We start from the raw sequence: 21,003 nt of genomic DNA, 5'->3' as shown, positions 1-21,003 counted from the left end.
GACACCCATGCCTGCTACGGGACAGGGTGGTCCAGGTGAGGGAGATCCCCTGCCCTTCATTAATGCTGGATACACCTTGAGAAGCTGGATACCTTCAAGTCAGCCGGCCCTGACAATCTGCACCCCAGGGTAACTCAAGGAGCTGGCGAGCGTCATAGCCCAGCCCCTGGCACAAATCTTTGAAAACTCCTGGTGCTCTGGTGTAGTGCCCGAAGACTGGAAGAAGGCCAATGTGGTGCTGATCTTCAAGAAAGGGAGGAAAGTGGATCTGGTAAACTATAGGCCCATCAGCCTGACTTCTATCCTGGGGAAGATCTTAGAAAAGTTAATTAAAGAGGCTGACGGCAACATCCTAAGGGATAGCCAGCACGGGTTTATTGTGGGTAGGTCTTGCCTGACCAATCTCATTTCCTTCTACGACCAGGTGACCTATTACCTGAACAAGGGAGAAGAGATTGATGTCATATATCTTGACTTCAAATAAGCCTTTGATCTGGTATCCCATGATCACCTCTTGGAAGAGCTGGCCAACTGTGGCTGGGGAATTGGCTCCGTGGTCGGACCCAGAGGGTGGTGGTTGACGGAAGTCACTCATCATGGTGTGCTGTAAGCAGTGGGGTTCCCCAAGGCTCTGTCCTTGGACCCATATTGTTCACCATCTTCATTAATGATGTGAACATTGGAGTCAGAAGCGGACTGGCCAAGTTCACCAATGACACCAAATTTTGGGGCAAAACATCCACATCAGAAGACAGGTGGGTGATCCAGGCTGACATGGACAGGCTCAGCAAATGGGCGGATGAGAACCTGATGGTGTTTAACACTGAAAAATGCAAGGTTCTCCACCTTGGGAAGAAAAACCTGCAGCATCCTTATAGTCTTGGCAGTGCTACACTGGCTAGCACTATGGAAGAAAGAGACTTGGGGGTCATCATTGACCACAAGATGAACATGAGCCTGCAATGTAATGCTGCAGCTAGTAAAGCGACCAAAACGCTGGCTTGCATCCATAGATGCTTCTCAAGCAAATCCCGGGACGTCATTCTCCCCTTGTACTCGGCCTTGGTGAGGCCACAGCTGGAGCACTGCATCCAGTTTTGGGCTCCACAATTCAAAAAGGATGTGAAGAAGTTTGAGAGAGTCCAGAGAAGAGCATGATCAGAGGTCAGGAAAACAGACCTTACGATGACAGGCTGAGATCTATGAGGCTCTTTAGCCTGGAAAAGCGCAGGCTCGGGGTGATCTGATGGCCACCTATAAGTTTATCAGGGGTGACCACCAGTATCTGGGGGAACATTTGTTCACCAGAGCGCCCCAAGGGATGACAAGGTCGAATGGTTATAAACTACTGCAAGACCATTTCAGGCTGGACATAAGGAAGAATTTCCTTACTGTCTGAGCCCCCAAGGTCTGGAACAGTCTGCCAGCGGAGGTGGTTCAAGCACCTACATTGAACACCTTCAAGAGCAAATTGGATGCTTACCTTGCTGGGATCCTATGACCCCAGCTGACTTCCTGCCCTTTGGGCAGGGGGCTGGACTCTGTGATTTTCCAAGGTCCCTTCCAGCCCTAATGTCTATGAAATCTATGAAGTTATTTAGGGTGAAAAAAAATGCTAGGGATTGAGATCCCATTGCTTCAAGGCATAAGCTAGTAAGAGAGAGCAGTCAAGAGAAAATTTCCTCTTTTAGTCATTAACACCTGGTGATGGCCATTGTCAGAGAGGAGTCTCCATGCCATCCCCTTTCTTCTCCATGGTTTTGCCACTCAATTTTCCATCTGCATCCCATAAGCCTGATTAGAAAGCAGGAAATTTCAGGGGTTGCTGTGCTCTGCTCCTCAGCAAAATGACGATGTAGAAGTGCAAATGTCATGCATTAGGGCTTTAGTAGAGCTGGCACAAAGTCTCTTCAACTCAGATTGTGAGTGTAGGAGCAGATGTAGTAGGGAAGAAGTTAAGACAAGTACAAACCCTGGGACCGTTTCACCATGCTTTCCAATGGAAAAGCTTCAAGACACTGCCTTTCTTTTCTCCAAATACCCACATATTACATAGCCTCTACAGCAAAGAGATCTCAGCACAAAACAAAGCCTATGGCTGTGAATGGTAATTGTAGTCATTTTGAATACATGTAGAAGAATATTTTATATATTTCATAGACAGTAGGGCTGAAAGGGACCTCGGAAGATCGAGTTCAGCCCCCTGCCCCAGGGGCAGGAAGTGAGCAGGGATTATAGGATCCCAGCAAGATAGTACTTCTAGAAGGCACAATCCACAGTTGAAAGGACCATCCTTATGGTATCCGTTAGCTCTCGTGTTGCCTTTGTCACTTAGACACCATAAGGCACCATAAGCAAGTGGGGGATATTGTTGGGGAAATGTTCCTTGCCTCTCATTTCTTAGGCAGCCTGTGCCCCACAAAAGATGAGACTCCAAAGAGAAGTCTTTAATTAACTGGTGAGATGAAGGGGGAGATAAAGGGGGAACTCTGCTAAGCAGGTTTGAACTGGTAGTTGCACACAAACTCACAGTCCTAAGGGCATATTCAAGCCATGGTGGTGGTGTGCTGAAGCACATCAGTCCCAGTCTGTCCTTGCCATCACCTCTTGCTCATACATTCCAAACATGAAAATGGACCCATGAAGATCTTGGCCTGTGCCTTGCTTGGGAGCAGCCCTGCAGTATTAGAGTGGACAGGGTGGATCATGATTGCAGGGGGAGGAGGGTCCCAGCTAAGGCAGGCTGTCAGAGCAGTGTAGACATGCCCTAAGCCTGATTTCAGAAAAAAAGTGTAGCATTTTCTATTAAAACCATAGTTATGCTAGAGAATCTTACTAAACAATCCCACTGCTGCCAAACACTAGTCATCTAATATAGAGCTGGCATAGGTGGGACGACCCAGGGACCAGACCCATATTTATTAAAAGTTTGCCTCAGTCATTAAAAAAAACAGTTTGGGCTGTAGATTCCAGTCTATGCTAGAACTTCTCGCATTCAGCTTGAGCAATGCTAGTAACATTCATTAATCATTTCTTAGTAGTACAGACAAGGCTGTACATTTTGCACTCGAGTCAGTTGCCCAAGACAAATTACCCACTGGAGTTCCAGCTAGTTAGATGCTCTCTACTAGCATTTCTCAACCTGTGGGTCGTGATATTTCAAAGGGTCATGAACTGTGGCAGGGCAGAAGCAGTGGGAAGATGGCTGCCGCTTCCAGTGGGGGAAGGGGGCAGGGGAGACCTGCATGGCTGGGTTGGCAGCACTGGGGCCAGTGCTTATGCTTGCAGGGGTGGGGCATCCAGGAGACACTCCTTGGTGGGCAGGAGGGGCCATGGCCAGGCTGCCTAACGCAGCACCCAAGCCCAGGGCAGGAGGCATGCCACAGGCCTCTCCTCCTCCTCTCTTCAGCCTATGCCAGGGCCAGATTCACTCTGCTGCTGCCAACATGAGCCAGAGCCACTGCACTCCAGCTGAATGGGATGGGTGCAGCTGGGGGCCCCTCTTGCAGGGCAGGGGTCTGTGGGTCAGGAGTAAAGGACACCAGCATGGCTTGGGGCGGGGGGGAGAGGGGACTGGGGTTAAGGCACTGGCAGGGCCAAGGGGGGTGTGGGTTGGGACAGGGCATGAATCTTTGCAAATGGGTCCCAGTAGGAAAAAGGCTGAGAACCACTGCTCTATACCATGTATGAAACCCCTGGCATAACAATGATTTCATTTCTATCCTCTTTCAGTTCAGAGCAGTCACCCAGCTACTATGAATTCCTTGGAGTGAACAGCTGTCAGGATGTGATTCATTTATACCGACTTCTGTGGTCCTCTACAGTCCTGAATATCATTGGATTGTTTCTTGGGATAATCACGGCAGCCATACTTGGGGCATTTAAAGACATGGTAAGGCCTGCACTTCTTTTTATCTTTTCTTAATAGTGGCTCCTGCTTCTTGCAATATGGTGACAGCTAGTGGGTCAAACAAGACAGAAACTGTAACCATATAATCAAGAACTCTCAAAAAAGCATGACCTTTGAGCCTTCAGTCATTTTTAGGTTGTGCTCTTGTCTGCTGCCGTAACCAAATAGATAAGATTTGGTCGATATGTGGATGGATGGGAAAGAGTAGGTGTTTCTAGAAAGTCATGTTGTCATGTCATTCGGTAGGTGTTACCCTTTTTCTGAATCAGCACTAAGCAAATGTCCCAGCCTGGTGCTGCAAAGTCCCCATTTGTAAATGACATTTACATCTGCGGTCCTAAAGAGAAGACCAAGATTATACAGCATTTCCAATGTGGTGGTGCTCAGAATCAGCAGCCAAGAATGAGCCTCCATTGGGCTTGGTGCTGTACAAACACAGCCATTTATTTCCCTCGTCAGCATGTACAGCCTTCCTAGACAGGACAGACCCAGGGTAGGGGGAGGAAGTCTGCTGCATAAGCAGAATGAACAATGTAATAGCAGCAAATTTTGTATTTGTTCTGTTTTGGGAAGGGACTCAGGGAAAGAAAAAGTGAAAAGGAAGGGATGAGGGGAGAAGGTGGAGGCCTGGATGTGACGCAACAAAAAATTAAGTGGAGGAAGGGGAGAGAGCAGATATCCAGCTGGAACAAAGCAGGGAGCATCCAGAAAGTTCTCTGTGGGCACATCTACACATGCAAGTAATGCACAACAATAAACTCTGGTTCAGTTCATACTGGGGTTTATTGGTCCAGATGCCACGTTTGAACACGTGCCTGGGACTGCAGCACATTGAATCAGGTCAGAGCAGCCCCGGCTGGCTTGGGGCAACCTTCACACTAAAGCCCCCTCATGCCCCAGCCAGCCCCATCAGCATCTACACGTGCATTGCTGTGGAGTAAAAAACTCCACCATAGGATAGTATGTGTATTTACAAGTACTAACCTACAGTGGAGTTAACTAGCTGGCGCTGTCCTGATAGCACTGCACATGTAGATGTTGAGATGCTTACTGCGGATCTAATTAGGCAATGTGACAGTAAACGTCTCATGTAGATGTGTCCTCTATGTCCAAAGTCATTGCTTTGGCTCCTTCTGCTTCACCTCAACTTCTTACATACCGGAGTCTGCCATTCCAAGGAACTAATGAAAAAGTGGGGCCACACCATTGGTTCAACCACCTGTGATGGTGGCACAGAGCCTCAGACTCTGCAACACCTGCTGCAGTGCCTGCTGCTCAAAGTACCTCATGAAGTAGTTTCATAGTTTCATAGTTTCATAGTAGCTAGAGTCGGAAGGGACCTAGGTAGATCATCTAGTCCGACCCCCTGCCTTGGCAGGAAAGAGCACCGGGGTCAGATGACCCCGGCAAGGTGCTCATCTAACTTCCTTTTAAAAATCCCCAGGCTAGGAGCCTGCACCACTTCCCCTGGAAGCTGGTTCCAGGCCCTAGCCACCCTGACTGTGAAGTAGCGCCTCCTAATATCTAATCTAAACTTACCCTCCGCCAGCTTGTGACTGTTATTCCTGGTCACTCCTGGCAGCACACGGGGGAACAGGGACTCCCCCAATACCTGCTGATCCCCCCTGACCAGTTTGTAGCATTAAATGAGCACAAGCATACATAACAAAATGGTCAAATGTGGTGTAGAGACATGAGAAGTGCTGCAGATAATGCATGACTGTGACTAGGGAAGCAGAACAGATGGGGGCCACAGCAGAGCAGCATGCTTCCTCTGTCTCCCTCCCATGTGGCCACCAGTCTGGCAGCATCTGTTTTCTAGCGTTGGCATTATTTTAGGACACAACATACCAATATTGAAAGGAGGCTAGACTGACTGAGGAGTATTTCCCACCAAGCTGCCTTTGTTTATCTGCAGAGGCAGTGTTTAAGTTAACTCTGCAGTAATTCATGACATGCCTCTTTTATCACCCCTCAGAGGATGGGATGGATTCAAGCAATGCCAGTAAACCCACAGTTGCAGGGTTGAAGCAGTGCTGTGATGTTGGCTGGTTATGCTCTAGTTTTGGCTGGAAGTACAAGCAACTTTGTGCTGACTGGGAGCTCAGTTGTGGTGATAACATAATCCCCCTAGGGAACTATGCATTCTCCTTTTCCCCTACACTGGCAAGGAAAATACCACAGGCTCCAACCAGAATTTCTCCTTCTCACCAGGCTGGCACATACTCACTGTATAAGTTTGAGTAGGAAAGGGGCAGTGGCATAATGTGACCTAATGAATTTTGGCTGGGGGGGGCTCAGTTGAATACATTTTCCAGGAGGCTCCAGACTTCAGACTGTTTGCATTGCTTCTGTCAGAGGAATGGGTAGAAGCTAAGGCAGTATGGCCTTGAAGCCAAACAGGCTGCTGGGGACAGGAATGTCACACCGAAGAGCTGTTGTACTGCACAGATATGTGGAGATCCAGCCAGCTGTTTCCCTATAAGTCTGTGGTTCCATGCTGCAGGCAAGTCATGCACCAATCCCTTCTCTCAATGCCTAATAATGAGAAGTGGTGTTAGATCTCAGTTTTATCATTCTGCAGGTATGTGTGTGGTACAGCACAGAGTTTGTAAAGTATTTTGATCCTTTGAGATGAAAGAGATGAAAGGCTGCATGTAGCAGTAGGATGAAGTACGAGAAGGAGGAGATGCCTGGTGTCTGGCAGCAAAGGTGTTCAAAGTATTCTAGGACAGTGCATTGGTACTTGGAGACATTCCTTTCTAAAATATATTCTCCCCTCCCCAAGTATCAACGCACTGTCCCAGAATACTTTGAACACCTTTGCTTTGAACACCAGGCGTCTCCTCCTTCTCGTACTTCATCCTACAGTACGACCAATGCTTCATGCTTTCCTCAGTGGAATATGTGCAGGTCAAACAGGTGTCAGTAATGCTACGTCCAGATTCAGGGCTTTTAATGAACATGCATTAGAGCAGGGCTGTCTTTGGCTATGGACAGACATTCAAAAAGTCTGAGCCTAAATTGATTCAATCTTTGCAGGTTAGTCTAACCTGGCTAGGCTGAACCAGTTTGTAACTGAACATTCTCTCTGGACTGAAGAAATTCAGGCATGTGCCTGGAGTGGCTCAGGCTAGAAGTCAGGGGGACCTAGAACAGCCCTCCCTTCCCTTGGACAGTACTGAGCTGAGGGAGGGCATGGTCAGGCTCCCACAGGACCTCTGATTAAGAAGGTCTGCCTGCTTTTCCCTGCTGGCTGCTCAAGGAGCGGGAGTGGTGCCAGCCCCCAGTCCCCCGCTAGCACTCTGAGGCAAGGGGGGAGGGTGCAGTGCATGCATCTGCTGATGATGCAGAGCTTTTCAATCTCCTTCTCCCTGCTTCTTTATACTTATCTGCAGCAAACTGACAGGCGAAACCAGTGATAACAGTGTTTATCACCTCATCGGCAAAACAACAGGCTCTCTCCTTTAGTTCAAACTCTTCTTAATCAGCTTACAGCTGACCCGTTGATTAGCTCCAGAAAGACTGTTCTGTTTGCCTGTCCCAGTGAAATTGGACATATTAGCTAGCATACCACATGCTTATGGTCCATGAGGCTGGGGTCCGTGCTGTGGGAGATGAGGGGGAGGAGAGGGGGCATTCCTGCTTAAGCAGCAAACAGCATGGGGGGGGAAGTAGGGCAGGGGGAAGCCAGGCAGACCCTGCTGTACCTGTAGTCCAGGGATAGGCAAAATGAGGCCTGGAGGCTGGTTGCGGCCCACCAGGCCATTCTATCTGGCCTACGGGGCCCCTAAAAATTTTAGAAAATTAATATTTATCTGCTCCTGGCTGCTTGTCATGCAGCCCTCGATGGCTTGCCAAAACTCAGTAAGTGGCCCTCCGCCCAAAATAATTGCCCACCCCTGCTGTAGTCTCTCCTGGAGCTCTGGCCAGGGAGCAGAGGGGAGGGGCCAGACCTGCTGTGGAACAGAGAGCCCTGCCCAACCCAGAGCATGCCAGGATGCTGGGGGTGTCTGGTTTATTTTAAACCAGCAAGGGATCTGGGACAGACATTGCATAAACCAGTTTGACCCAAATCAGTTAAGCCTGATTCAGCCAGGTTTATCACAAACTGGTTTCAGCCATTTTCAAACTGGCTTATGTGTACTGAACATCTATTCTGTTACAGGTTTAAACCAATTTCTGATCACTTAGACATTACACATACACCAGTTTGTCCCTAGTCTTTGAGTTATTTTAACCTGGCCTGGGTCAGAAGCCTGCAAAAGGTATAGTAGAAGTTGTCCTCCTCCTACCTGGGGTAAATGAGCACACTTAGCAACATGTACAGTCTGTACACGAGATTGGGAGGGGGGTTTGTGGGTTCCAAAGGGACTGGTGTGAGGAGCGTTACCATAGAGCCAGTAATAAATAGCAGCCATCTAGTTATGAGCAGCCCATGCCAGCTTTCACTCTAGGGAGTAAAAGCAGCTTTCCATTGCTACTCATATCCTCTCTGTGCATTTGGTGAGAGCAGGTAGGGAAAGGACACAAGGAGAATGGCAAAGGAGGGGATAAAGGAGGAACAAAGGTGAAAGGAGGGAAAAGAAATACAATATAAGACAAATCAAAGGTTGAGAAACCAGCATCCAACCTGGCCCTAGGCTAAATAGTTGGCCCTGTGCTGTAGGGTGCTGTAGCCCAGGGCCAACTACTAAGCCTGGCCCTAGGCTAAGTAGTCGACTGCACAGTGCTGACACATCCATTTTGCTTTCTCCTTGTCTTCCCTATTGGGTCCCCAAAGCCTTTCTTTGGCTGCAGTTGTTCTTGTGTTCCTGGGCCAGCATGTTTTTCCAATCTGGTTCATTCCAGTGATCATGAGTTGCTTAGACATGAATCAGGAGTGAAAATGACTCGACCTATGGTGTAGTTCCTGCTCAGCTGTGACTACTCATTTTCAGCTTTAGTCATCCTCCACTGTTTGGGGTACCGTAGAGCATGAAGGTCAGTGCATAGAAGCCTGGCTAGTGCCTTCCATTGGGTGATCAGGGTAGTTGCAGATAGCTGTGAAATTTTGAAGTCTGACCAAAGCCAAAAGGAATTGCAAATGCTACTCGAGGGTTAGGCTGGAATAGCGGAATTCACTCCTGCAGATACCATACATAAGGTCTGTGACTCACTCAAGTTCTAGTTTAGCTAGTGCTTCAATGAGAATCAGGCTGGCACCTTGAGGAGGGGTGAGTTTAACCCAAAATGGCTATTTTTGCATTAATCTGATGGGATGTGGAACTGTTGAAATGTTCCTACAAGAAACAATGTGTAACATGTCAGTACATACTAAGCGTGCATTTATACATGGGAGCACTCGCTTCAACTGTCAAAGCAGCAAAAAGCAATGGAACGAAAATGTAGTGACAGCCTCTCGGTCACTTGTTCTGGAGCAAAGCTGATCTGATTACAGACAGCAGAATAGCTGTCTAGGTTGCAGTACTGCAGAGAAGCATTCGGGGGTAACTGTAGGCTGTAAGCGAGCCAACATATTCTCTTGTTGCAAAAAAAAAAAAAAAAAAAAAAAAAAAAGCCAACAGCATCCTGTGTTGTATTAACAAGACTGTCAGTTGCAAATCAAGAGAAGTGATTCTTCTGCTCTGTTCAGCACTGGTGAGGCCCCACCTGGAGCACTGCATCAATAAAGATGTGGACAGTTTGGAAAGAGTCCAGTGCAGGGCAGCAAATATGATTAGGGCCTGGGAGATAAGATTTAATGAGGAAAAGAAGAGAACTAGGGTGATTTAGCCTGGAGAAAAGAAGACTGAGCGGGACTTGATAACAGTCTTCAAATACCTGAAGGGTGATTATAGAAAGGATGGAGATGGGTTTTTCTCTATGGCAGTAGGGGACAGGAGTAGGAGCAATGGCTTCAAGCTGCAGCAGGGGAAGTTTAGGCTGGAGATTAGGAGGAACTTTCTGACTATGAAGATGGTCAGGCATCTCAGCAGGCTACCTACAGAAGTTGTGGAATCGCCATGCTTGGAAACCTTCAAAAGCAGGTTAGACAGATACTTAGCTGGTATGGTTTAGTTAGGGATGATCCTGCCTTGAACAGGGGGCTGATCTAATTGACTTTATGAGGTCTCTTATAGCCCCACTTTCCTATGACCCTAAAAGTAAAAGAAGCTGAGGGATGGAAGCAAGCCCCTTATTTGCTTAGGAGGAAACATGAACTTGTATGAATTACCACAACCATTTATTTAAACAGGGAGCTATGCAGTTTTGGAAATGCACTTTAAAAACAACAACAAATAGTGTAGAATTGCACTACAGCAGATTCTTTTCCTTTCCGGTAACCTTCAGTATTTAGTTTACTGGCTTGCTACTCTGCCTCAGTGAAGAACTAGCATATGAATACACAGCTTTTAGGAAACTGGGGACTAAGAAAACATTAAGCAGGGCAGGAAAAGGCAGACAAAATGATACAAGGTTGATTTAACAAATATTTAAAACCTGAGTCATCATCTCTCTTTCAGGATGTAGACTTACCACAAAAATGCCCACAGGCACTTGTGAAGATAATTTGTGTCCATCATGCCTCAGAGCAATGCTCTAAGGATGAATTCCAAGAGACAGCAAGGATGTCCCTAGAAGAAAAATCGTGCATCTTTGGAGAATTCTGGCTGCAGAACATGTTATGTGAGAATGCTTGAAAAACAAAGTGCAATTACTTACAATTACCAAAGTGCAATTACCAATGGACTTTCCTGCAAAAAATATATAGTATACTGGTATTTTGTCTTTAAAAATTAGAATCCCTAATTTTGCTTTGCAGAAGCTTTAAAAACTCCCTATGTATCTACTATGAAACAAGCAGTGGAGTTGGTTATAGTGATAATGAGTACAAATGCAATGTATGGGTCTCCTGTTGCTACACAGACGTGTTTGTCGCTTTGCTAATGTCAACAGATAGTTAAGGCTGAGCCTACCTTCCTTGCTTTGTTCCAATTCAGACTGAGCCACATTTTGACACATCTGACTCAGTCATTTTATCAAAGTGAAAGGCAGGCCTTAATTTCATTATATTGTTACCATTCTCAATGATGGGAAGCTTCTCTTCCCAGCCAGCCATGGAGGCATCAGTAGTTCTGGAAATGCAGCAGTTACAGCAGAATGCTGTCTCACCATAAACCTTCATAGCAAATGTCTCTCTCCAAAAACAAAGAAGACCACATTCCTTTTTTTTTTTTGCAAAAGGATGAATTCAGAGCAAAATGTTGTGCAACTGCCCGCAGCCTTCATGCTCATAGCCAACTGTTTTTCCCATAGAAAGCAATGGGAGGGCAATTTCTTTCCATTTCAACAGTTTTACAGGGGCATGAAGAAACCTTGGAGACGCTCTCTTCTGCAAAAATACAACCCCCACCACAGATCCTACTTTCATGATACCTGATCTTTATTATAAGAAATATTTGTCTAGCCAACATTGAAGAGGAAATCACTATTTCATTTTGTTATGCTTTAAGCGCAGATATAGCTTTTGGTATGTATGCAACACAAAGGCCCATGGGCATGAAGATGTCTGAAGGTACAACTATACTGGGTCAACTTGGACAAACCCCTAAATGTACCCTTGTCTCCTCCATTCAGTTGGACTGGACTGTTGGGAAGAGACTGCCTGGGTGGCTTCATGGTCCTCTCCTGCAGAGCAGGTGTATCTCTGCCTCTGACCGAGGAGCATGGGGGGATGCAGGAGTAAGACTATGTCAGGCACCATCAGTTCTTTTTCATTCTGCGAGGGAGAGTAATGAGCAGAGTGGTCAGAGACTGCTTCTCTTTATATGAGGGGCATGGGGAGCCCTGGAGTGAAGCAGCCTCTGAGCCACTTCACTTTTGAACAGGGGAGTTGGAGCCAGGCAAACAGGCCCCCCGCCGGTGGGAGACCTCTGATGTACTGGGGAGCAGTATCAGCTGAAAAAGTGGACAAACATATAGAGCAGGGGTGGGCAATTATTTTGGGTGAAGGGCCACTTACTGAGTTTTGGCAAGCCATTGAGGGCCCCATGATAGGCAGCCAGGTGCAGATAAATATTAATTTTCTAAACAGGTTAGGGGCCCCACAGGCTGGATAGAATGGCCTGGCAGGCCACATCCAACCCACGGGCTGTATTTTGCCTGCCCCTGGCATAGAGTGTAGGGGTGGGAGGCAGCAGCATTAAGTGGGGTTGGTAAAGTGACAGTAACTGGAAGGGGACATTGGCTGGTAAGGGAGATAGAGGCACTGAGAGCTGTGAGGTACAGAAAAGAAAAAGGGGGGGAGTACAGGTGGAGAAAGGCTGCCTTAAAATCATCAAAAGGGCAAGGAATTGAGCCCGGTATTTCAGACTTTTTCTGGGGTAGACCCTGGAATTCTTATAACATGTGATGCCTCCCCGCTTCTCCATGGCTGGCTGTGGGCCTGGAAGACCGGTCCCTGCCCCATGGGGCTTGTAACCTGACACCTAATTTGGGGAACAAGAGACTCCCTGTGTCTTCAAGTCCAGTTCTCTGTTATTGGAGGTAACCAGGTTATATAATCACTTTCATAAACTGGCTGAGCTTTGTCTTAGAGGTAGGAGGGTTCCCTCTTCCTACTCAAAAGCACTTCCAAAACCTCAGTGCTCTAGGGCACTGACATACATGGAAAAAGTGCCACAAACTGCACTTTATTGGAAGCAGCAGCACATTAGTTGGACCTGGCTCCTCTGCATCTGTATAAATCAGGTGCTTCAGCACGGCTTTTTGTCGCTTTTAGCTAAGCTGATTAAATCAGCTATTAGATAAAAGTGCCAAAAAGCCCTGCTGAAGCACCTGATCTATACAGACGTTTGGCAGGCCAGGTCCAACTAGTATGAAGCCTCTTCTGGCCATGCGCTGGGCTTAGCACGGGGGTGCATGGAGTTTGAAGTAAAACACCGTTTTTTTAATATATCTGTAAGCAGCCCTAGTGCTTAGGAACCTCCTTATTTCCAGCCTAAATTTATTCATGGCCATTTTGTATCTTATGCCAATATTTGTCTCTTTGCTTAAGTGGATTTTTTTCCCCCTGGTGCTAGGTCTAGAGACCAACCAGGTCCTCTCTCAGCCTTCTTTTTTGCTGGGTTAAGCCAGCCAAGATCTTCTTGCCTCCTGTCCTAAGAGATGCTCCGTTTCCTTCAGCATCCTGGTAGTCCTTTCTCTGTGCCTGCATCATTTTGAGTGCCAGTTGTTCCAACTGCTGTGCAGAGGTAGGGGCCTACATGGTCAGCTGACACAAATTAGACAAGAAGGGCAGAGTCTCATTTCACTTAGTGTAGGGCCATCCAGTGGCAGCCTGGCATGGGTTAATCTGCAGCTCCAGGTTCCTAAAAGGCCAGCACTCCCCATATTTTTTCAGCTGTGGCTGCAGCCAGGCTCTCTTGGCTTCCTGTCCCTCTTCTGGTTTCCACTTCCTGCAGAAACCCACTGCACAAGGCAGGGGGAAGGCCACAGCCAGTTTGCCGAGGGTTGTGCCATCCAATGCAGAAGTGATGGGGAGGCAGCGAGCCCATGGCTGCATGCTTGAGGCCCCTGTTGGTGTGACTTGTACAGGGAGCAGCCCCTAGCAGCTTAGAAATTGCACAGTCCTGACCCAGTGAGAAAACAAAGTGCAGCTTGAGACTGAGATACTGAACAATTGTGCCAGAGCAAATAGTGGAGGTGTTGCACCAACTTCCACAGATGTGCAGACATATCCCTATTGGTACAAAGGCAGAAGAGAGATGGAGTCAAGCCTTCAGGTTTCTCAGTATAGGGTCCTGCCACTGCATTATCAGGTAGTGAGTAGGAAGTGCCAAATCCTTCGAAGAAGAAAATGAAAGCTGCTTTTTAACTTCAGACACCCCTCACCTCAACCCCAGAAAACAACCACTAAAGCACCGTGCATGCACATACCCCATGTGTCTCTGGGGAAGGATGTATATGGACATAATACCAGAGTGCCTTGGGTTGTCCAGATTAGTTATCTAGATTACAGGGCAGATTGTGATGCTTAATATAGTAACATGTGAAGGATGGAAGGTGAGATCACGCTACAAGGTAACATTTTGAATCACCACAAAAGGAAAAGTTGTGACATATAACACCAGTTTTGCCAGGGAAATACAAAAATAGGAAAAACAAAGGTGTTAAATGAATCACTCCTAGTCTGATGCAAGAGAAATTAGGGGAGGGGGAAAAAGAAAGCTAATTACAGATGCATTCACTAATACTGTCATCTTTTATGTCCAACAGGTACCTCTGTCACAAATTGCTTTCAGCTCTGCCCCTCCTCCTCAGATCCTGTACAATCCAGCTCAGCAGATCCTGACATATGCTGGCTTTTGTCCCTCTGCAGCAGCCATCCCTGCATACTCATCATATCCCTTACCTCTCCAGGTAGAGTACTAAATTCTGTTCCCCTTGTAAGTCTTCTTGGAAACCAGAGGATACTCATCAGTATATAAACTGCAGTAGTAAGTCACATGCTTTGGAGATTTAATGGTAGTAGAGAAGAATGGACTCCCCTTTGCTACTAGCGCAAAGGTCAGTCTAGCTCTAGCTCTAGCTCTCAGGAATCTTCACTGATTATTATTATTTGTACTATGGTAATGTCTAGGACACTCAATCCAGTATCTGGCCCCAGATGTGTTGTACAGCTCACAGCCCATGTGTCAGACTGGATGCAACAGACAGAAAGGGAGGAAGCAAAGTTGGGAAGATGAGTGTGAACTGAACAGGTTTAGCAAGAAAGTAAAGCCTTCGCCTTGTGTACAAAAATACTGAAAAAAAGCTGCTGGCTTCCACAACATTGTGAAGTGCCTCTGCTCTGTGTGGGGAGTGTAACTTTAAAATGCAACTCGCTGCATCATTTATCTTCATTGTTGAATGAAGCAAGCTGACAGCACACCACTCACTGAGCATATTCTGAATTCTCAGCATGCCCTGGACTAACCTGATTAACCAAAGAAACCTGATCTGTTCTCCCAACTCTCTCCTGTCATCCTCCTACAGTCATAAAACTAACATACCCCATACTCCAGACATCCTCTGCTCAATCTGTTACTCTTTTCTCCCTCCCTTCTCCATTTCTCTTTACTTTATCCTGGTTGTTCAGATGCTGTCTTGCCATGTGGAAGATTCGGGTTTGATCTCTCCCAGGATGAGAGCATTGAATCCATGTCTCCCATTTCCTGGGCAAATGAACTACGTATTTTCCCGTGTATAAGATGTCTCATCTCCCTTCACACAAATAGAGTGCTTAATGTAAGGTGCACCTTTTACACCAAAGTTACAGAAGGAAAAATACCAGGTGATTGAAATTAGGTACTGGTACAGGTACTCGTCACTTAACATCATCCCAGTTAACATTGTTTCATTATTACATTGCCAATCTATTAGAGAACATACTTGTTTAAAGTCGTGCGATGTTCAGTTATAACATTGTTTGGCTGCTGCCTGCTGGTGGGTAACTACTGTGACATAACTGGATTCGCTTAACATCATTTCACTTAAAGACATTTTTCAAGAACATAATTACAACTTTAAGCCAGGAGTAGCTGTACCTTGAATGTGAGCTGGGAGACACCAGTGGGAAGAATGGAGGAGCTATAGTAGAAGACCCCCATCTTTCCCTGTGTATACCCTGAAGTTACTTTTAGGGGACAGCCTTCCAGGGACTGCTGGGGAAAGCAGGAAAGGAGAGTGTCATGAAGGTGCAATTTTATCATTTGGGAGGGGTGCTACTTTTGGTCTTATACACCAAAAATATGGTAACCACAAGTTAGTTATAAAGCAATATATAACCTGTGGGCCAGATGCAACCCATGCAACCACTGGATCCAGCCATAGAGCTCAAGGGTTTTACCTGTGTCAGTGCCGGTGGCCCATGCTGGAGTCAAGCAGTGAGGAGCTCCTTCCTCCCCCTGGCTGCAGTGTGGGCAGCTTCCAGTGGGTGGGAATCTGCACTGAGGCTAAGCAGCTTGCAGCTGCACCCACACTGCAGCCAGGATGCGATGGGGGCACAAAAGAAATGGGGGAAATGAAAGGGAAGCAGGTCAGAGCAGTAGCAGTGCAGATGCAGTTTCCAGCATTCAGGACCTAACACAACTCCCCACTAGCTTGAAGCTGTGCCTATGCTGCAGCCACAGAGTGAGAGGGAGTGCACAGAGAGAAGCAGTAGCAGCGCAGATGTAGCTCTTAGCTTCCTGGTTATGGTGCAGCTGAAAGGAAAGGCCGTTCTGCTGCTGTGCTATCAGAGGTACCCAGCCTGCATTGGACCAGAGCAGGGTTGTTCCGGCCCATGGCTTGTTAAAGGTTGCTGGAACAAGATAAGTACCACTAGCATCACCACAACCTCCTCTTCCTGTGGCTTGAAGCCCTGTCTGTTTTTTTGATAGAACAAGCCTAGTTAGTTAGCCTGAGGGGAGGGAGGTGCCTGCCTGCACCCTCCATCAGATGCCTACACCCTAGAAAAAGGGCTGGTGGTTCACTTATTGTTGGGAAAGGCTGGGATGGTGGGGAGTAAGTGCCAGGTAGCTCTCTGAGCATGCAGATTTTCTGGATCGCTATTCAGAGACATCAAACTCTCCCCCTGCACCATGCAAAGAGATAGGCCCTTTTCTCTTTCACTGAATCCAGCTATCTCTATCTCTGATCCTTCAGAAGCAGGCCATGTTGATAAATCAATTTAACTGTTTGCAGGCTACATAGGTACCACAGCAGTAGGTGGATTAAACTGATACGCACCATAGAGGAGCTCATAAATACTTACATCACTAAATGCCTAGTAAGAGCTGTGAGGCCAGTACAGTTGTAGAACATCAGATTCTGAAAACTTGACATAGTCAATCCCATTTGCAGAGTCTAGTGTATGCATCACATACCTTCATGCACTGGCAGAGAGACAGGAATGAGGGACCACTTCCAATTCTCAATGAAAATGCTCCAGTTTTCTAAAAGTTCAACAGAGAGCAATTAAGTGTAGATTGAGAGTAGAGAAATGGTCTTTAGAGAAATGGTCTTTAGAGAAAAGAGGATCAATATAAAACAACTGAAGAAACCGCAGAAGTAATTGTAGAATTCATGTCAGACCATACAAACTGCTTGCTGTCTTTAACCAGAATTTCCAAATACGCTGCAGAATAGACAGCTTCATCCTTCTTCATATATTGCTAAATATTTTTAAATGAGTTCATTTTCCTTTACTTTTCTACTTGATAGTCAGAGGCAGTCAGTCAAAAGCTTGGGCTTCCACAGTTCAAGCTATTAATCCCTTTCCAAGAAAAAACAGCTTTCCTAAATGTAAGATATAATCATGCTGCAGTGTGGAGGGAATGAACTGCAGCACCACTATAAAAATCTTATATATATGAGCAATTGCTAGCTTAGTGAAGATGTTCAGTTTACCGAGACAATTATTATCCTATTTGAAATTTTTGTAAGTAACAACAAACCAGTTCTGAAATAACCATATTTGTAGGCTATGACCAACTTTATTAGTGAAGAGATATCTGGGTTACGTCTAGAAAAATACTTAGGTGTCAAAGGAGGGCAGTCAAATGAGGTCTCCTAAGTCCAAAAGGTAGATCTTCCAAATCCAAATCAGATGCTTCTTAGCCTTTGAAGCATCGAATGTCCAGAGGTGGACACTTGTTCATCATCAGTCCCTACAAGCCTGCATCTAAGCATATCCAGAGTTGCCAGTGTCTTGACACTACTGAGTACCTAAGCCCTATTACCCACAAACTGAGAATTCTTCCGTGTTGGCCCCATGCAAGCTCTGATGCAGTAGGTGGTCTCAGAGCTCACTGACCAGACTGTGCCCCATACAAAATAGTGATGCCAACGCCAATTCCAGGAGAAGCGTTGGAACTGTATATTTCAATCAGAGATAGCTCTGGCCTGTAGCCCTAAGTAGCCTGTTTATCTTCTGTAGTGGGGTGACATTTAAGATGCATCTTTTCCAGAATATCATCCACATGCTAGCTATTATAGATACCATTCTAAATACAACATCAGTCTCCCTAGGTATTGTACCTTGGGGTCACCAGGAACAATGGCCACAAGCTGAGGGAGGATAGGTTTAGGTTAGATATTAGGAAGAACTACTTTACTGTAAGGGTGGCCAGAGCCTGGAATAGGCTTCCCAGAGAGGTGGTGCTCTCACCTTCCCTGGAAATCTTCAAGAGGAGACTGGATAGGCACCTGGCTGGGATCTTATGACCCCTGCCACCCCCAGTGCTCCTTCCTGCCCATGGCAGGGGGTCAGACTAGGTGATCTGTCTAGGTCCCTTCCGACCCATTGATTCTATGATTCTCTATGATTTTATGATTCTACAGCTTAGCTGGACATGTATAATGAGACAAACTGTGAGTTTTAAGTTGCTCCATACTAATTTACCGATAAACCAAAGATCAAATTGAATATATGCAACAGGGAAATCAGGTTAGTTATTTATACAGAATGAAAGTCACAAGTGACTTACACCTTCTGGAGCCTTAAGCTGGTTCTACAGTTTCATTTTGCCAGCATAATTATTTAGGGTTGGAGTGCTATTCCAGCAAATATCTTACTGACGATGCAGTTACACCACCAAACATATTGTCCACAGTGGAATCTATCACCGATTTAGATGGCCAGGCTCCCTAGACCAGCTGTACTTAATCTTGTGGCCATGTGTGCCAGGTAAGTGGCACTGGGCCAGTCTGCATGCTGGGATTTGGTCCCAGGGGCCCTGCACTACCCCCTCTCAGCCTCTCATAGTAGGATTGGGCACTAGGGCCTGACACAGCTCTTGCTCAGACACCAGATCCAGCCCATAGGGCCCAAGGCTCCTCACAAGTCTAGAAATTTGGCAGCAGTAAAGTTGTAAAATGTCAAATCTTGAAAATCCAATATGGTTAGTTACTTCAGCTTGTTCTAGTGTACGGGATGTTGGTGCCTCACTCTAGGCTGAAAGGAGATGCCTTCCTATATTTAGGATGCACACCTCTGAATGCTCTCCTTGTGCAAAATTGCTAAGCTCTGTTTCAAAACCAGAGCACCACCACCACCCATTCATGCAGGTTGAGAGAGATCAGAATTCAGTTTCTCTCTCTGTCTGAGGGCGTCAAACCCACATCTCTACCTCACAGAACACTCAAAGATTCATTAGGCTACAAAGAATGAGAAGAGTATGTTCAAGAGAGAAGCTGATGCTCTACCTTAGTGCATTCATCTGGGTGAGTGGTTTGCAGTTGCACCAATGAATTTGTGTGCATGTTCAATGGCCGTTTGCTATACATCTCCCACAAGCAGATAATAGCAAAACACGACATGAGGAATTTGGATTTTACAAGTATATAAGACAGAGTTTCTGTTCGTAAAGTTAGAGCTATTTCTAGAAGGGATTAATAACACAGGTTATTCTTTAACGTTGTAATCTAGTCCTGCTCTTTGGTAATTATCCTGAATGGATAATTGTGTAAATGACTCTAACAGGAGTGACTGCCATTCCAATCATTACCAACCACCAGAAATCAGATGAGAGAGAAGATTCTTGGTTCATTGTGAAACTGTCAGCAGTGGTTTTAAGGGCTGGTAAAGCCATGTTCTGTAGCAGTGTTAGTACTATTATCTAGTTGGACTAAATGACCTCTGGAGGTGCCTTCCAGCCCTGCTTTTCTATTATTCTGTCTTTTCAACTGTAATATGTCAATACTGCATTTGTATCTTAAAAGTTCAGCTTGTGTGTGATATACCCCTCCCCTATTTAAACCAATTAATATATAAATGGAGGACACAATTCTCCTTTCAGACCCACACAAGGGCTCTTGACTTCAAAGTTTTGCTATCTGCTTTCAGAGAACACCTTTTGAGAGATCCATGCATGTAAGGAGAGAACACCATCTCCAAGAGGAGGAGCTAGCCTAGTTGCAGGGATGGTGCCAGTGTTCTAGGAAAGAATGGGTGAGGTAATACTGGGACAGTGGAGTTTATCTGCCAGGATATTGCATTTGCCATGCACTTACACTGAAGCCCATTGCATGGCATGTGCTAACATGTGGGGGTTATTGAAAGTAACATTCCCATTGCAAACAGTGCCAGGATTTCACTCCAGATCTGTCCAGAACTTCACCCTGTGATTTTTTAAACAAATGGTGCAATTGATTATCTCTCAAACAGGGCTTGGTTTCATAAGCACTATTCTTACTGAAGAACCAGCCCAAAGGGCCTACAGGGGTGTCACATTCATCTGGCCCCACAGTCCAGATGAGTGACATGGGGTCAGTCAGTGGGATCCCAGATCCCATGCTCCCCCTGCATCCAGCCCCTGTTCCTGGATTCATGCTGCATGTCATCTACATCCCAGAGCGATTAAGGTGGGCATCACATGTGGTGCAGATCCTGGAGCAGCTGGAACAAGTGGCATGGGCAGTGCAGTCCAGCTGGGGCAGCCACTACACATAGCATGAATCCCAGAACAGCCAGTGGGCACCATGCTACACATGACACCCGCCAAGCCAGATTGTGCCACCTGTTCCAGCCACTGGGGAGGGAGCTGTTCCAGGACTGCTGCACAGTGCCTGCTCCACATGGTCCAGGACCCGTGGGCACCCCGTGCAGTGCTGGTTCCAGACTAGCTAAAGCAGGCGCAGCATGCAGTACACATCCAGGAGTACCTGGGATATGCACCATGTGTGGCACAGTTCCTGGAGTGGCCAGGATGGATGTCCTGCCCAGAGGTTGGCCCAGGTCCATTCAGACAGAGGGGCAGCCTGGGGACAGATAACAGGCTGTATGCTTGGCACCACTGACTTAAAAGTTTCAGTGTTAAACCAGGTCAGAAGTACAGCCACTCAAAAGTACTTGCCCTGTAGGCCATAATAGTTCCAGTAGATACAAGAATGTGGATTTTATCCACAAATAATACATTTCTATATAAGGCCTTTAGCCCTTACATCAGCAGGGGCCAACCTGTTTGGCAGGTGTGCCACAAATTAAGCACCACACCCTTCCTAAGTGCCACTTCAGTCCCATTCCTCTGCCCTTCCTGCTGCTCTTCTTTCTGCTCCCTGCTGCTGTGCTGCCTGTTTGTTCCCTGACC

At 46.5% G+C, this 21,003-nt stretch overlaps 1 protein-coding gene across 2 annotated transcripts in view; it reads left to right on the top strand.

Moving 5' to 3' along the window:
* TMEM255B (transmembrane protein 255B) overlaps positions 1 to 21,003 on the top strand; it is a 147,982-nt gene that overhangs the window by 124,877 nt on the left and 2,102 nt on the right. Inside the window, exons 7-9 of one of the 2 annotated variants that reach the window (XM_090031685.1) lie at positions 3,733 to 3,892; positions 10,417 to 10,579; positions 14,171 to 14,314. In XM_090031685.1, the coding sequence (XP_089887811.1) occupies positions 3,733 to 3,892; positions 10,417 to 10,579; positions 14,171 to 14,314 (467 nt within the window). The remainder of the gene's footprint in view (positions 1 to 3,732; positions 3,893 to 10,416; positions 10,580 to 14,170; positions 14,315 to 21,003) is intronic. The other variant, XM_090031686.1, reaches the window with a different exon arrangement.

The sequence above is a fragment of the Crocodylus siamensis genome, chromosome 1 (assembly GCF_052110815.1).
Source record: "Crocodylus siamensis isolate JL-2025a chromosome 1, ASM5211081v1, whole genome shotgun sequence".
NCBI classification, from domain to species: domain Eukaryota; kingdom Metazoa; phylum Chordata; order Crocodylia; family Crocodylidae; genus Crocodylus; species Crocodylus siamensis.
Note: the sequence above shows the minus strand (reverse complement) of the source record. Positions and strands in the feature narration are given on the sequence as shown.